The sequence below is a fragment of the Pan troglodytes genome, chromosome 5 (genome assembly GCF_028858775.2).
Source record: "Pan troglodytes isolate AG18354 chromosome 5, NHGRI_mPanTro3-v2.0_pri, whole genome shotgun sequence".
In the NCBI taxonomy this organism is placed as follows: Eukaryota; Metazoa; Chordata; class Mammalia; order Primates; family Hominidae; genus Pan; species Pan troglodytes.
In genome coordinates, this window is record NC_072403.2 from 87,135,001 (window position 1) to 87,153,225 (window position 18,225).

At 37.1% G+C, this 18,225-nt stretch overlaps 1 protein-coding gene across 8 annotated transcripts in view; it reads right to left on the reverse strand.

Annotated features, from left to right (window-relative positions):
• Nucleotides 1-18,225, reverse strand: part of COL12A1 (collagen type XII alpha 1 chain) — a 121,528-nt gene that overhangs the window by 86,060 nt on the left and 17,243 nt on the right. For 6 of the 8 annotated variants that reach the window (XM_063813197.1, XM_063813198.1, XM_054686051.2 and 3 more), the window contains 6 exons: nt 17,740-17,913; nt 13,232-13,522; nt 12,428-13,030; nt 10,289-10,561; nt 7,002-7,274; nt 4,327-4,599 (listed from right to left, as the gene is read on the reverse strand). The exons of the other annotated variants lie outside the window; for them this stretch is intronic. In XM_063813197.1, coding sequence (XP_063669267.1) covers nt 4,327-4,599; nt 7,002-7,274; nt 10,289-10,561; nt 12,428-13,030; nt 13,232-13,522; nt 17,740-17,913 — 1,887 coding nt within the window. The remainder of the gene's footprint in view (nt 1-4,326; nt 4,600-7,001; nt 7,275-10,288; nt 10,562-12,427; nt 13,031-13,231; nt 13,523-17,739; nt 17,914-18,225) is intronic. 8 annotated transcript variants of the gene reach the window in all.

Sequence of the window (18,225 nt, forward strand, 5' to 3'; positions counted from 1 at the left end):
TTATACCCAGAATGTATGATTTTTCAAATTATGAGACAGCAGTAAATCAGGGAAAACACAGAGGCCTTGTTTAGTCCATCTTTAAGGGGCCCATGTTACTCAACATCATGCAGAATTCCTGAGATGTGCTAAAAACCTCATTGTAACAAAATGTCAACTGAATACACTTGGTTTGATCTGTAGGAAGCCATTCATATCTAGGACATTAGCAGGTTGCTACAGCAACTGAAACAAAGGAAATTCTAAAAAGTCATATTTTCCATAGCCAAAAAACAACACTCAAAAATTTAACAAGAAAACATATTATTCTTCAAATTGAAATTCTCCTTCATTTGTGGTAAATCTCTGAATTAAAATGGGCAGTATTTATTGAGAGGTTTATAAAAACAGATTTTCCTCCAAGCACTAACAGCAGCAATTAAAGGTTCTTTCAAGACTTGAAGTTCAATTACATATACAGTAGGGTTTTTGTAATTACATTGTCTAACTGCTCTAACAACAATGGGGGGAAAAACAATGTAAATCAAACCTAATGATGTATGCTCACATTCCTCTGAAGTTTGGATCTGAAATAGTAATAAACTCTGCCTTTGTGATTCTATTGCATACAGTACTACAGCCAACCATGAACTTCCCCAATGCCAGTGCTAATAAATCTCTCTTCCAGCAACAAGGGAATTTTCTGATCATTGGCTGCATTTCAAAAAAAGTACTAGGAAATAGATTCAAGTTAGGGATGGTTGTAGACCACACTACACATTTTTTCAAAATACAAAACAACAACAACTTTATTTCCTTTTGAATTGAAAGCCATAATGCATTTGAGGTAATCTATAAGATGTCCAACCTACAGAATGTTCCTGCCGGCTGACACCATGCCTCTGGATAAAGGAAACATTCCTTCAAGTTCTGCTCTTACCACCTCCTCTCCCAAGAGAAAAACAAATTAGAAAAACAGCAGCCCTCAAAAGCAGTTGCCTGGCTCTGTTTCTGGGCTTTCCACTCCCTGCATTTACCATCATATCCTATTCCTGTATATGGTATGTGGATTTGGCTGAGTTAATACAATAAAATGAAATGGAATAACCAGGGGCAAAAATCTTCTATTATTTTCATTTAGTCACAACTATGTTTTCACATATTTGTCAAGTTTACCACACATAATGCAATGGGATAAATATGTTAACAAAATCAGGCTGGAGGCCCTTCGGTAATCCTTCACTGCAGTAAAGCACTTTAGCATAAATGAACAAAATGTCCATTGTAAATTACTACAATTTAGTTAGGAATTAACTGTATTTTTTTAAGCAAACTTGCAAATTATCTAGCTTTCCTTCTTCTCAGGAAATAGAAAACAATAGCTTTTAAAATTTATTTTACTATCTATGTGTTTCCCTTAGAGATTGTTTCTTATCAAAGACACGTGCGTGTGTGTATACTCACACATGCGTACAAGTTGATAGGTTTTTGATACCACTTGTGAAGAGCTATAATATTATAAACAATTGAGCAATACATCTGGCTTACAAAAATCACAGCCTAGTAGAATGTGCTTCCTGTAAAATTAAAAAGTACATTTTGTTAAATACAATTTGTAATATATTATTCTTGGCAAAAATGTCTTAATTTTTAGAATCGAGAAGATTTTTACTGAGCATAAATATATTTTTAAAAGCAAGAAAGCACAAATGAATACCAGAAGGTTAAAAGGCACAACCAGAAGAAAAACTATTAAATTATTTCCAAGATACTCCGTATAAAGAAGAAATGTTCACAAATACAATCTACATCTATCCTGTAAAAAATAAAGAGTGAAAGTTTGTCCTCTAAAAAAATCTTATGAACAACCTATACTAAAAGATTGTGGAAAGCATATGGAGAAACAGAACTTCAAAAGGTCCAAAGAAAAGGACAAATTTCTCCAAAATTCTGGATGTTGCCCCAGATTGTAAAGATCACAAGCTTTTTTTGTTTGGATTATGTCTGTGTATTTAAGGCAATTTCTGTTGCTACTATTTTTTTCAAAACATTTTGTGTTACCAATTATATTTGAAATACTAAAGCTATACAGTTGATAGCATGGGTTTGCACTGTGAAGGTCCACTTATATGCAGATTTATTTCAACAAAACGCAGACGAAAAATACAGTATTCACAGGATGCGAAAGCCACTTATATCCGGGGGCCAACTTTTCACATATACAGATTCCCTAGGGCCGACTGCCGGACTTGAGTATAAGAGGACTTTGGTATATGCAGGGGATTTTGGTATATGCAGGGGTCTTGGAACCAATCTGCAGCCCCCAACCCTGAGTATACCAAGAGGCTTTTAGATATCAGATCTAAAGTTAATAAGCTATGTCCTCTTGATGAATTTTGTAGACATAGAGTATTTTACAGTTTCCAATGAATTTCACTTACATTCTCCCATTTGATCTCAACAATAACTCTGGGAAGAAAGAGGGAGGATAATCATCCCTTCTTTATAGATGAATAAACTAAGGCCCAGAGGGGTTAAAGATTTACTCCAGGTCACACAGCTAAGCAGTACAACTAGGACTCTTCTAGTTGTAAGTACTTTAAACACTGGTATTTAATCTTTCATTTAAATCTTTTTCTAGAAACAGATTTCATGGACTATGGAAATTTAACTCTTGATCACTATTATTATTATTATTATTTTTGAGATGAAGTTTCATTCTTCTTGCCCAGCCTGGAGTGCAATGGTGCAATCTCGGCTCACTGCAACCTCCGCTTCTTGAGTTCAAGTGATTCTCCTGCCTCAGCTTCCGAAGTAGCTGGGATTACAGGCATGCACCACCATGCACAGCTAATTTTTGTATTTAGTAGAGACAGGGTTTTACCATGTTGGCCAGGCTGATCTCGAATTCCTGACCTCAGGTGATCCACCTGCCTTGGTCTCCCAAAGTGCTGGGATTACAGGCGTGAGCCACTGCGCCTGGCCGATCACTACTATTTAGATTAGTATTCTTTATTTATTTGTTTTTCATTAAGTCTTGAAGTTTCTAAGAACTGCCTATTGTATGTCCTGTCTCATTAATTACAATATCTACAACCTTCCAAACTCCTGGAGCCATCAACTTTGATGGATATTTTGCTTAGTCGCTGTGATTTCATATTAGAAGATACTTCAGATTCATTTTCTCCCTATAATCATTTAAAATAAGTCATATAAAATATAATGATAAGAGAAGGAAAGCTATTGCTGATAGTCCACGTAGGCCCCCAGTTATAGGACTGAGTCAACATCATGGGATTTTTAGCATTGCAATCCATTCTCATTGCGGTTCAGTTAAATTTGTATTTTCTCTCCCTTACATTATTCACTTAGTAGCTGTGGTGAGTTAAACCTAAGCTGTGATTATATCTCAAAAATCCTAAAAAATATAAAGGCCTCTGACAATTAACTCTAAAGAACCAAGGAAACCGCTCCAGTCTTGCTGATGTTTCTTACTAAGTACTTTATCGCAATCACTTTGAAAATTTAATACAGAACGGAATTTCAGAAATCACTTAGAAAACAAATAGAAACTTGGATTCTTGGCCAGGCGCGGTGGCTCAGGCCTGTAATCCGAGCATTTTGGTGGCCGAGGCGGGCGGATCACGAGGTCAGGAGATCGAGATCATCCTGGCTAACATGGTGAAACCCCGTCTCTACTAAAAATACAAAAAAATTAGCCAGGCGTGGTGGCGGGCGCCTGTAGTCCCAGCTACTCGGGATGCTGAGGCAGGAGACTGGCGTGAACCACAGAGGCAGAGCTTGCAGTGAGCCGAGATAGCGCCACTGCAGTCCGGCCTGGGCGAAAGAGCGAGACTCTGTCTCAAAAAAAAAAAAGAAACTTGGATTCTTATATTTCTTGAGCTTTTATGCATGGTAAATGAAAAGAGCACTTGAATGGAAGTCAGAAAATGGCTCTTATCTGGATCTGAAAGATAGAACTAGCTGCATAAACTTGGGCAATCCAAACCTTTTTTCATAGATGTTTCCCAAGGTCCCTTCCCGCTCTGAATGTCATACACTTATTCTCCTTTCAACCAACCCATGGAACTATAAACACATCTCTTTGGTCTTATTATGCATCCAGCTCCCCAAGGCACTTCTGAATCAAGTTTAATTTTTTCAGTTGCTTACATTCTACATCTCTGAATAACAGAGAGCTTTATGGTTATTTGTTTTTCAATATGCATTCTTTTTAAGAGAAAGGATTGCACACTTCTAGATTCATTGTCTGAAAACATTTTAAGCTTCCTAGAGGCAGCACCACAAACAAGTTCCTGAATTTTCAGAAAATATGATGGTAATTACCTTCAAGTGTTGTTCCTTCACCAAAGAGGGCGTCTCCAGCCCCAGACGCATACAAGGCTGTCACAGATAAGGCGTATTGTGTCCCTTCCTTCAATCCCTGCAGCACCGTATTGGTTGTATCTCCCCTCACAGTGACCTCTTGAGTTTCACCCCCTGCCACTGGGGTATATGTGACGAGATACTGTTTCACTTTTCCTGGTGCCCCACTCCAAGATAATTTCATAGTAGACGTCGTAGGGTCAGAAACTCTTAAGTCTCTTGGATTCCCTCTAACTTCATTAAAAAATGACAACATCATCAAAACCCATTATTTAAAAAAAGACTTGAAAAACACTTTGTTACTTTACTTATGCATGTGCACTACATCAAAGTTATATCCTGGGTGAGACTATGACAATTTTAACTGTTGACCAGCCAACAAAGCTTAAGCATCTCTAAATCAGACCCTATATGTTAGTAGAAACAAGGGGAAAGATATTCAGTCCCTTTTCTGTGTTTACAAAGGTTAAAATCTTCCATGTAAAATCTTTCATGTTAGAATATTTCCTATAAAATAGTTTCCCTGTATTTCCTTAAAAGTGGAACAAAGCACTATAAAATATATACACATTGATTAGTATTACAATGCAGATTTTAATTCCTTTAAGAAATCTTCAGTAAAAACAGTTAATCAGTGTAATGCTATGAACATCTAAAGGTAACACTCAGGAGCGAATTCTGATATAATAAAAATGATAAATTATAAAGATATTGCTTTCCCTAGGGGGAAAAAAAGTAAGAGATAAAACAGCTAAGTGAGACCGAGCCTTGGGTACAAATCCCGAGGGACTACCCATCCTTTTGTAGCTGTGATGTCTGCTATTTCATGACTTTCTTTGTAGATTGGTCATGTCCTCTTTGAAGGTTCCTAAGGAATCCAGCCCTATATCACTCTCCACTGAGCATATAAAAGCCAGCTAGTTTTACTCCAGAAAATAGAAAGATAAAGAGGTATTGGGTCACATTACGGTACCCAGCACAAAGAGCCCTAGACCCTCAGCAAGAGAGAAAACCAATGAAGTAGTCACACTTCACCAATGGAAGAGAGGAGGAAGAAAGCAGATAAAAAGAGAAAGCCTCTATAGCAGAACAGGCTAATGAGCTAGGTTGCAGGGGGAAGAGAGGAGAGTGAAGCAGTGAAAGTAGGAAGAGAGATGCAGTGGGAGGGAGGGCAATGGGCAGTGGGAGCGCGATGCAGTGGGGGAGGAAGGAGAGTGATACAGTGTGAGGAGGGAGAGTGACACAGTGGGAGGAGGGAGAGTGATGCAGTGGGAGGAGGGAGAGTGATGCAGTGGGAGGAGGGAGAGTGATGCAGTGGGAGGAGGGAGAGGGATACTGTGGGAGGTGGGAGAGTGATGCAGTGGGAGGTGGGAGAGTGATGCAGTGGGAGGAGGGAAAGTGATGCAGTGGGAGGGAGGGCAGTGGGCGGTGGGAGCATGACGCAGTGGGGGAGGAGGGAGAGGAATGCAGTAGGAGTGGGGAGAGTGATGTAGAGGGAGGGAGGGCAGTGGGACAGAGAAGGGTGATGCAGACCAAGAGATAATGGATACTCCTTGTAAATGTCTGCAATAGGACAGTAAAATCCACAAACTCAGATTCACCATTTATTAGCTGTGTGGTCTTGATTTATTATTTAATTTCCTCAGCCTCAATTCTCTTATCAAGCTGAGATGATGATAATAATAACATAAAGTCTATGCAGAGATTAAACAAAATATATGAAAAGCTCTTTGTACAGAACCTGACACCAGACAGGTACTCAGTAACTTTTCATTATTGCTAATGTGTTCTTGGCATTATTACTGCTATTTTAAAAACATTACAGCTAGGAAATAAAATGAAAAATTATGAATGCCTCACTTTTCCCCCAATGAAATCACGTATTAAACATTAATAATTTCAACAAACATCAGAATGTATACTGGGATCCTAATCATCCCATTTAAAGAAAAACAAGTTAATGTTTAAAAATCTTTCTTAAGAAGTAAAATACAATTTATTTCAATGGTGCATAGCAGTTTGATTTTTAATTCTTAGTCATCCTTCAATTCACACTAAAACATTTAATAATATTATTTTTAAAAGAATATTGAGACTATATCCTAGCATTTAAATTCTATTGACACAAGGCCGAGCGTGGTGGCTCACGTCTATAATCCCAGCACTTTGGGAGGCCATGTCGGCCAGATCACCTGAGGTCAGGAGTCTCAGACCAGCCTGGCCAACATGGTGAAACCCTCTTTCTACTAAAAATACAAAAATTAGCTGGGTGTAGTTGCACGCGCCTGTAATCCCAGCTATTTGGGAGGCTGAATCAGGAGAATCACTTGAACCCAGGAGGCAGAGGGTGCAGTGAGCCGAGCCACTGCACTCCAGCTTGGGCAACAGAGAGAGACTCTGTCTGAAAAAAATTAATTAAATGATTAATTAAACAAATAAATCTATTGACACAAGTAAATAATGTCATGATTAAGTAAAAAAAAAATTTAAACTTAAATCTAAAAGGACTATGGTCTAACATACTCAAATAATTGAAACAAAGTGTCTCATTAGTTTTTTATCTGGATAGTTGTCCCAATTTTCCCCTCTAGTCTAAGAGTTTGGTTGTCACCATATGATAAGCATATTTCCTCTACCTTCTTCAGTGGCTGCATTTCCAGTTAATGGAGTACCAGGTCCTGAGAAATATTCAGGAATTACAGATACTTCATATTTCGTGTCTGGAATCAAGTTCTCCAGTGTTCTCCTCCTCTGATTGGGTGGGGTGGTAACTTCTCTGCTCTCTCCACCAGCAACTGGTCTATATATAATTCGATATCTTAAAACTCTCCCTGGAGCTTGAGTCCAAGTAATTTTGAAACTATCTGTAGTCTCATCTGTCACCTTTAGGTTTCGAGGTGCTCCTTTTACTGAAATAAAAAAGGAAAAATAGATTTTAAAACATAAATTGACTGACTTTATATGAAAAATACAAAAATTACCTTTTTATTACTAAATTATACCATTTCTCTAAAGAAATCCATGAGCAATTTATTTGCAAACATCCTGGTTTCTGTACTCATTTAGCCAGAGATTAACTAAATTCTGAAACAGCAAATATGAATTCTATAATATCCAGAAAGAAACTAAGTACTGTTAATTTTTTAATTACATAAAGATGTATATAATAGTAAACTTTTAAAATAATAAATATTCTATCAAATGCTAAATTTATACTGCTATAAACTTCAAGAATAAAAACAATTCATTTCTTTGAATATAAGCAGCCAAGACTTTCACTCTTACTACATTTTCTCACGAAACTAGGAAAATAACACCTAACACCCAGCTCTACCATATCAACCCACCCAACCAAACCGTCTTATCCAGTCAGTCCCACACTAACTTTTTATCTGTATAGTCATTTGACTTGGAGAATAATTCGACCATACACAGGATGGAACAAGCACAGAATAGGTACTTAATGAATGCTCATTAGATCTACATCTTGAAGCTAAGATGCACTATGGGTAACACCCACAGACTCATAACTTTAAATGCATTTTTCATTATGCCCAAATGAGAACATCATTTGGTTTTGTGTTTAGTAAACATGTTTAAATGACCTTCTTGCTCAATGGGGCCAACTGCCTATACAGACAACATATTCAGGAAAGATGAACTAAAGGTCTTTGTCTTCTCAGTCCACTGGGGTGAAAGCCTAGCACAACATGCCTGGCAAATAACACACAGACATTTAGAAGTTTATTTAAATATTCAACACATCAATAGATCACTCCAGGGAGAAAGAAAGGAAGGAAGTATATCTCTCTAGAAGAGAAAGGAAGGAAGTATATCTCTCCAGGAAAGAAAGAAATGGTAGTTGGCCAACTTACACCCATGATTCATTTTGTATTGGAAGGAAAAAGATTAAACGAGTCAGAACAAATCAGCAGATAGACTGATGGGTTGGAATCCTAGCTCTGAGGCTTAATAGATATGTAATTCTGAGCCACAGATTACCCTAGCCGCAAAACATGACTATTTATAGGATTATTTAAGTGGTTAAATGAGATAATCTATGGAAAACATTTAGCAGAGCCCCTGACACATAGCAGGAGCTCTATAATTGTTAGCTTAATGAAAGTATTACATTGGAAACTTTCTTATCAACTAAAGAAAATTTAAATCCCAGATTCCATTACAGACAATATAACTGAAAAGACTTTACCAAACGCCATTGTAGTAGACCAATGACCAAAAACTAGAGTGTGTATGAATGGAGTGAATTCTACTCAAAAATCCTGAGACAAGTCCTCTCTTGAGACAGATTTCCCATTCCCCTTCCAAAATGCTGAAAAGAAAGGGTCAGGGTCATCGAGCAGCAGTGTGGGCATTACAGGAAAAGCATCAGAAACTCAGAAATATCTGAGTACAGACTTCTCCTTTATATGACCACAAAAGTCATAAGATGAAAGGACTTCTTAGGCCATTTAGTTTATGTGATGGACTTCAGGAAGAAATATACCTAAACCATGCAAAAAAAAAAAAAAAAAAAGAAAAATAGCAATCTTATCTGAAAAATGTTTCAGAGAAAAAAGATTCTCTAGCTTTTATCAGTATAGTATGCCAATGTGCACCATCCCTGTCAGCAAATACTTCTTTATAACTATCTTAAGTTCCTCACACTATTCTTTCAGGGTCTTTACCTCCTATTCCCAGTCAAAAGAGGAAAGAACAATTGACATCTATTGTGATACTTTGCTATGCTTATGTTAAAGAATAATTGCCTTGCCTTAGTCTTCCACTAACCAACTTAAATTGGTGCCTTAAATGTCAAACATAACAAAGTGTGTCCAAATATATTCAATTCTATCCAGTAAGGAGTACACATGTAAACAAATACTGCTTAAAACATTTGGCAAAATGTGCACACCATGTTCATAGCAGCAATATTCACAAAAGGTGGATGCAGCCCAAATGTCCATTGATGAATGGAGATACACAAAATGTGAAGCAGGGCACCATGCCACACACCTGTAGTCCCAGCTACTCAGGAGGCTGAGGCAAGAGAATCATTTGAGCCTAGGATTTTGAGGCCAACCTGGGTAACATAATAAGAACCCCATCTTAAAAGATATGTGGTGTATACATACAGTGGAATATTATTCAACCATAAGTAGAGAGGGCATTCTGACACACGCTACGACATGGACCAACCTTGAGGACATTTACTAAGTGAAATAATCCAGGCACAACAAGACAAGTACTGAAAGATTCCTCTCAAGTGAGGTAGTTAGAGTAATCAAATTCCTAGAGACAGAAAATAGAATGGTGGTTTCCAGGAGTAGAGGGAAGGAGGGAATGGGGAGTTATTTCTTAATGGGTACAGAATTTCAGTTTTGCTAGTTCTAAAGTCGGATGGTGGTGATAGTAGCACAACAAGGTGAATGTACTTAATGCCAGTAAAATGTGCACTCAAAAAATGGTTACAATGGTAAATATGTTATGTATATTTTACCACAACTTTTTTTAAAAAAATAATAATTCATAATATACTTATTACCAATATATATACATATATATATTTGCCGGAACTCTGTAAGTACAGTAAACAATTTCAGAAAGATTTAAGACATGACATTCCTGAAACTTGGGGCCAAAAAAGATGGATAAACAGTATTTCAAAAGTTAATTCCATAATTATCAACAGTTCTCTAGGTCTCTTAACTTCAAATTCATCAAAAGAAGTCTAAGGTTTTTTACTTAAAAGTTATTTTTCTCTTTTTAAAAAGATTTATGAAAAGCTGTCTTTTAAAGATGCCAAATCTTACAAAGGCATTGGCAATTCTTAACTATAAAGCAGATGGTTATTACATACTGTAACTTTGTAGTGCAATAAATTATTCGTTTCTGAATAACAGTGGCAGAAACCCCATCACACCTTCTTCGGTGGTCTCCTCTCCAGCTAAGGGAATGCTGAAGCCATCCTCATACTCCGCAGTCACATTGACCAAATACAGGGTCTCTGGCTTCAGGCTGCTGAGAACAACACTGGTGCTCGATGCTGGCTCCACCACAGTGACCTCATCATCCCCAGCCGCTTCCTTGTAGGTGATGTGATATGAAAAAACATTTTCTCCAGCTGGAGACCAGTTGGTTTTGAAACCATAAGAAGTCACTTCTGAAAAACTAAGATCCTTTGGAGGGACGTAAGCTATTAAAAAAAAAAAAAAAGACAGTTAAAAATGCTTGAATCTATAAAACAAAACAGTAACCAATATTTCAATGTTTATAAAATGGCTTACATTAATTTGGGAGAATGGTGCTCATTGAGACTACTGTACTGAGTATCTCATCTACATTTGACCATTGAGAGAAAGCCCCCCACAACTTACAACCCAAAAAGAGATCTTGATTATTCACCTTGACTATCTATAATACTAACTTCTATTATTTAAATGTCTGATTAAATTTGAATGTGAATTTTGAGATTCTTAAAGCAGTAGTAATAGAATGGCCTTGCCCATAATTGGAATATTTAAACCATAGCAGACCTAAAATGAACCATCTACATTTTCCCATTCATCCCTGGTACTTGGATATTAACCTTTGGTGGTTTGCAGACAAATATTTCAAAGTAAAAATTAAGGAATTTTTCCCAACAACAAAATATTTATTAAACTTAGCAGTTATTAAACTAAATCATAGAAAGAGACAATGTTTAACACATACAGTAAATCCTTAGGGGTCACACAGTCAAAATAGAGAAACGAGAGAATGCAACATTATTAACAACCAAAAAAAAAAGGCAGGAAGGGTATGGGGGCTAATGCCTATGATCTCAGCACTTCGGGAGACTGAGGCGGGTGGATCACCTGAGGTCAGGAGTTCAAGACCGGACTAGCCAACATGGGGAAACCCCGTCTCTACCAAAAAAAAAAAAAACAGAAAAATTAGCCAGGCGTGGTGGCACACTCCTGTAGTTCCAGCTACTGGGTAGGCTGGGGTGTGAGAATTGCTTGAACTGGGGAGGCAGATATTGCAGTGAGCATAGATTGCACCACTGCACTCCAGCCTGGGTGACAGAGTGAGACCCTGTCTCAGAAAAAAAAAAAAAGAAAAGAAAACAGTACATAGGAAAGCCAACTGAGTGAAAGTGATAGCATGATAGTGCTAGGACAGTTACAGTTTAGGAAGTCTTAATGAAAAGGATGGGACTTTTTATTATTATAATACTTTGAGTTCTGGGGTACATGTGCAGAACGTGCAGGTTTGTTACATAGGTGTACATGTGCCATGGTGGTTTGCTGCATCCATCAACTCGTCATCTACATTAGGCATTTTTCCTAATGCCATCCCTCCCCCAGCCCCCCCACCTTCCTATAGGTCCCGGTGTGTGATGCCGCCACCCCTGTGTCCATGTGTTCTCATTATTCATCTCCCACATATGAGTGAGAACATTCAGTGTTTGGTTTTCTGTTCTTGTGTTAGTTTGCTGAGAATGATGGTTTCCAGCTTCATCCATGTCCCTGAAAAGGACACAAACTCAAGGGATGGGACTTTTAACTAAACATTGAAAAGTGGATCAGACAAATGAGGAAAATTCCAGATGTGACAAATGAGGAAAATTCCAGATGTGACAAATGATGTCCAAAATGATTCAGGAAAGGAAATGCATAAAAAGAATGCAAAGGTGCAGGACTATATTCTCTTCACCTTTGAGTTGAAGGACCCAGCTCAGTATCCAGCACATAGTGAACACCCCATACATGGGATTTGGATTGTAAATGACACATACATATGATAAAACTTGTTCCTAAACCTGCTTGAGGATCTAGGAACAGAAACATCTCATGACTCTTGTAACTAAACAGCTTTTTCACCAACTAAAATATGATCCATATCCAGGAGAAAGTCATATCTCAGAGCTAAGAAAACTAAGTTCAATAGTTTTCAATAACATAGGAAAGTTACTTTTTCGTGTCTATAAAAAGAATTGAACAAGCATATTATCCACAATTTTAGAACCAAAAATTCTTTGTTCATGAAGAAATAACTTTTACTCTCAAAGTCTACTAACCTTTCTTCTTTATAGCTGCCAATTCTTGCTCAATTCTAAGGCAGATAGACTGTGTGAGTTCAAAAGATATCCTCTGAAAAGCATCAAAATCTTCCACTGTGAACACATGGGTCTCTGCAGGAGGAGAGGCAATAGCTTCCAATTCTGAGCGAACGGCATCCTTCACACCAACTGCAAAGATTTCAACATCTGAATTCCTTAGTTTTATCGCAGGATCTCTGAAAGCATCTGATGATTTCCCATCCGTGATAAGAATCATGACCTTTGGCACATTGCTTCTTGATCCCTTGCTAGGCACAAATATTTTCTCTCTGACATAAGTCATTGCTTTGCCAGTATTCGTAGATCCTCCTCTGTAAGGGAAGGTGTTTATTGCTTCAATTATATCTTCAACTTTGGTGAATTTTTTCAAAGTGAACTCAGTATGAGGATCCCGGCTGTATTGGACAAGACTAATCTGGACCCTATTTGGTGAAATTTCAAAACTTTTTACAAGAACTTCCAAAAAGGCTCTAACTTTAACAAAGTTTGCAATCCCAATGCTATAGGAGCCATCAACCAAAAACACAATATCGGCTTTTATATCCACACCACGTGAGCATTCTGTAAAGAGAAAAAAAGTACATTAAACTTCAATACATATTAATCATTAAAATATACATATCTAGCTTTCTTAGTAAGCATGCTTCTTAAAAAAAAAAACTATTGCAAATATTTCATTCAAAACTAAGTCCAAACAAGTAAGGCATTCTGTCAAACAGATCTTCACATATTCCAAATACAATGATGCACACATTGACTTACCCACTTGAACTTTCATTGGCTGAGTCTTCTCCATTATTGAAATGGGTTCACTGGATGTCATTCCCTTCATGGCGGAAACACTGATCTGGTATTCTGTGTCTGCTGAGAGGTCGCGAACACTGAGCGTGGTTGTCTGAGGCCCCACACTCAGAGCGTGCTGTCGGCTTCCTGCAGTCATTGGTGTGAGGATGACTTTGTAGCCAGTCACTGGACTAGGAGATGGATTCCAATTTAGCTTAACATATTTTGAAGAGACTTCCATGGCAATCAAATTTGAAGGAGGCTCAATAACTAAAAAGTTACAAGCAGACAGTGATTAATAACAGTGAGATGTAACCTTACTAATTTGGTCTTTAGGTTTTGACTTTCAAATCTCCTTATTCAAATTCATCGTAAATACATTGAAAAGAGTTGCCCAATACCCTCCTCAGTCCCCAATTTCACATGTCCCTATCAAACCAAAAGTGGTTCAACACTTGGCTTTTAGTCAAATTGCTGAGAAGTTAATGGAATAAGAAAGTATTTGGAAGAAATTAATGTTGGGACACTTCATGCCTAATTCTTCTCTGAAACCAAGATTTCCATTCTGGTTTTGGTATTCACTCATTGTCTTCATTCTCAAGCACCAAAGTAGACACTTGATAAATATTTGTTAAATCAATGCTTCATTCAATTCTTTAGGGAATTTTTCTCTCTTAATAACATCATAAAAGTGTAATCTTTAAAAGATACTTTATAATATGCCAAGAAAGAGAAAGCATTCAGTAGTTCTTAAATGACAGGTTCTTATAATTTTAAACAATTTTATTTTCACTAGTTTCAGGGTAAGAAAAATAGTTCAACTATGTTCACGTGCCACCAAACAGAGGGGAAACAATGGCTTATAACATGCATATTGACACATGCATATCAATCCTCTAAAAAATGGTGATCCTTACTCAACATAGAACATAGTCATGTATTTGACAGTTAACATAAAGTATTTTAAGATATTTCAGACAATATCAAAATTCTGGATTTGTCAATGGAATCAACTTCCCTGAAGATATAGTTATAATTTTTTACAGATCAACCTGCAGGAAGTGTGTGTAAAAACAGGCCCAAATTTACACATCGCCTCCTCAAAAAAGCAACCAGATGTAGGACATAAAAGTGATGTTTATACTGAATAGGCAAAAGCTGGAAGCATTTCACTTGAAAACCAGCACAAGATGAGGTTGCCCTCTCTCACCACTCCTATTCAACGTAGTATTGGAAGTTCTGGCCAGAGCAATCAAGCAAGAAAAAGGAATAAAAAGCATCCAAATATGAAGAAAGGAACTCAAACTATCCCTGTTTGCAGATGACATAATCCCTCTAGAAAACTGCAAGGTCTCAGCCCAAAAGCTTCTTAAGCTGATAAACAACTTTAGCAAAGTCTCAGGATATAAAATCAATGTGCAAAAATTGCTAGCATTCCTATACACAACAACAGTCAAGCTGAGAGCCAAATCAGGAACGAAATCCCACTCACAATGGGAGTTGTGAATAATAGAATAAAATACCTAGGAATACAGCTAAGTAGTTAGGTGAAAGATCTCTACAAGGAGAACTACAAACCACTGCTCAAAGAAATCAGAGATGACAATGGAAAAACATTTCATGCTCATAGATAGAAAGAATCAATATCATTAAAATGGCCATATTGCCAAAAGCAATCTATAGATTGGCCACTACTCCTATTAAACTACCATTGAGATTCTTCACAGAACTAGAAACAACTATTTTAAATTTCATATGGAACAAAAAAGAATCCGAATATCCAAGGCAATCCTAAGCAGAAAGAACAATGCTGGAGGTGCACGCTATCTGACTTCAAATTATGCTACAGGGCTGTGGTAACCAAAACAGCATAGTACTGGTACAGAAACAGACACCTAGACCAATGTTACAGAATAGAGAATCCAGAAGTGAGACTGAACACCTACAACTATCTGATCTTCAACAAACCTGACAAAAACAAGCACTGGGGAAAGGACCCCCTATTCAATAAATGGTGCTCAGATAACTGGCTAGCCATATGTAAAAGACTGAATCTGGACTCCTTCCTTAGACCATAGACAAAAATTAACTCAAGATGGATTACAGACTTAAATGTAAGACCCAAAACTGTAAGAATCCTGGAAAACAACCTAGGCAATACCATTCAGGACATAGGCCCTGGCAAAGATTTCATGACAAAGATGCCAAAAGCAATTGCAACAAAAACAAAAATTGACAAATGGGATCTAATTAAATTAAAGAGTTTCTGCATGGCAAAAGAAACTACCAACAGAGTAAACAGACAACATAAAAAATGGGAGAAAATTTTTGCAAACTATGCATCCAACAAAGGTCTAATATCCAGCATCTATAAGGAACATAAACAAATTTACAAGAAAACAACACACAACCCCATTTAAAAGTGGGCAAAGGACATAAACAGACACTTTTCAAAAGAAGACATCCATGTGGTCAACAATCATACCAAAAAAAGTTCAACATTACTGATTATTAGAGAAACACAAATCAAAACCACAATGAGACACCATCTCACACCAGTGAGAATGGCTATTATTAAAAAGTCAAAAAATAACAAATGCTGGTGAGGTAGTGGAGAAAAAGGAATGCTTATATACTGTTGCTGGGAGTGTAAATTAGTTCAACCATTGTGAAAGACAGTGCAGCAATTCCTCAAAGAACTAAGAACAGAAACACCATTTAACCCAGCAATCCCATTACTGGGTATAAACCCAAGGAATATAAATCATCCTATTATAAAGATAAATGCACACGTATATTCACTACAGCACTATTCACAATATCAAACACTTGGAATTAACCTAAAACCCTATCAATGATAGACCGGATAAGGAAAATGTGGTACATATATACCATGGAATACTATACAGCCATGAAAAAGAACAAGATCATGTCCTTTGCAGGGACATGGATAGAGCTAGAGGCCATTATCCTTAGCAAACTAACACAGGAACAGAAAACCAAATACCACATGTTCTTGCTTATAAGTGGGGACTAAATGATGAGAACATATGGAGACATAGAGGGAAATGACATACACACTGGGGCCTATTGGAGGGTTGAAGGTAGGAGGAGGGAGAGGATCAGGAAAAATAACTATTGGGTACTAGGCTTACTACCTGGGTGATGAAATGATCTGTACAACAAGCCCCCATGAAACAAGTTTATCTATGTAACAAACCTGTCCATGTACCCCTGAACTTAAAAGTTTTAAAAAATGAAAATAATTTTTAAAATAAATAAATATATATATACATATATATATATTTAAAATGATGTTTAAGTAGAAAATAGTAGGAGGGAAGCCACAGAGATGCCACATGGAAATCTGGCCAAACCTGAGGGATACAGAGGCAGTACAGGCTAGTCCAGCAGAAGAGAGAAGCCTTAGATTAGTCCAGCAGAAGAGAGAAGACACTAAAGAGAAATGTGAACACCTGTGATGCAGCCCCAGCCCCCTACACAGGGAAAGTTCCAACAGTGGCAGAAAAAAAGTCTGGCCTACCCTTGCATACATGCAACTGCACCCCAGGAAGAATTAAACTGTTTAAAAGATTGAGTAAAGAGAAGTAATCAGAGAAAAGTGGAGGTGAGTGAGATGGATTTTATAATATAAAGCAAAAAGGTTAGACAGTAGACAATAAAACAAAGGATAGATTGAGAGCCCATGAAGTAATGAGAGGTTCTCAGACAGAATTAGGGCCAATGAACATTTTGACAAAATGTTCAGAGATTGAAGATTAAAGAGTTTGTATGATTGAAGATGTCACTATTTAGAATTTATGTTTAATCACTTATCGATTCTCAAGCTGAGAGAAGAACAATGATGGAAAAATATAAAGGCTTTGGGTTGCTATTTTTAATGTTCAAAAGGATGCTTTTGAAATGTCTTTTCTTTCTCCCATGTATTTAGAAGTAATAACTAATAGAAATGGGAGAATTTTCTAAGGGGAGGATCACATTGACTGATCTTTGAAATATTCTTAAAAGCTTTCAAAACATTACGCAGAGTATAGTGATAGAAAACCCTTGTCCTTAGCTAGTTAACAGAAACATTGTTATTATTTTAAGTTGCAAATGTCTTTCCAGCCCATCAATGTTTAAATCAGAGTGCAAGGTAATTAAAGCAAGTAGCAGAATAGCATAATCAGATAGACATTCAATGTACACAAAAGAGTCTTAAAGAAAAGAGTAAATCATAACTTGTCCCCCACCAAAAAAATTTTAAGAACTGTGCAATGATACATTTTATTGAATGTTCCACTAGAAGGAAAAACAATACAAATGGTATCAACAAGTTGAGTTGCTAAAAAACAATACAATGGAGTATACAATTGGAGAATCACTGGAAGAAATATTTAAACAAATATGTCTACTTCTAAGATAACTATAAACACTCAAACAATGGAAAAGACTAACACATGGGGAATGCTACACAGTCTACTCACCTTCTTCTCCACTAACCAATTCACCAAGTTGTTCATCAACACCTGAGCACACCTGGGAGATGATCTCATTCTGAATATCCACAATTGCATCAAAGTTGGCCACATTGAAAACATGGTTCAGTGAAGGTGTGGAGGCAATTTGTTTGAGTTCTTTTGCATCTGCAGCTTTAATGCCTTCAAAACAAAAGGATAAGGACATATTGAAACGGGAAATGTGCCAACTGACTTGGAGAAGTTCTTTGTTTTCTCCATCTTTCACAACTGAAGACATATTCAAATCGTCATTAAGTCATAAGCCAGAATTGCTTTGTTTCATAACAGTTGCACATGCAACTGTGCGGATGACAAAAACTTTTGTAATTTGACATATAGTGGTCAGCCAAAGAGGAATAAAGTGGTTGATTAAACAGAGTGGGCTTTCATCCCAACCATACCATCGTATGTCTTTGCCATCTGTAAAGATAATACTTTTTTCTTCCAGAGTCC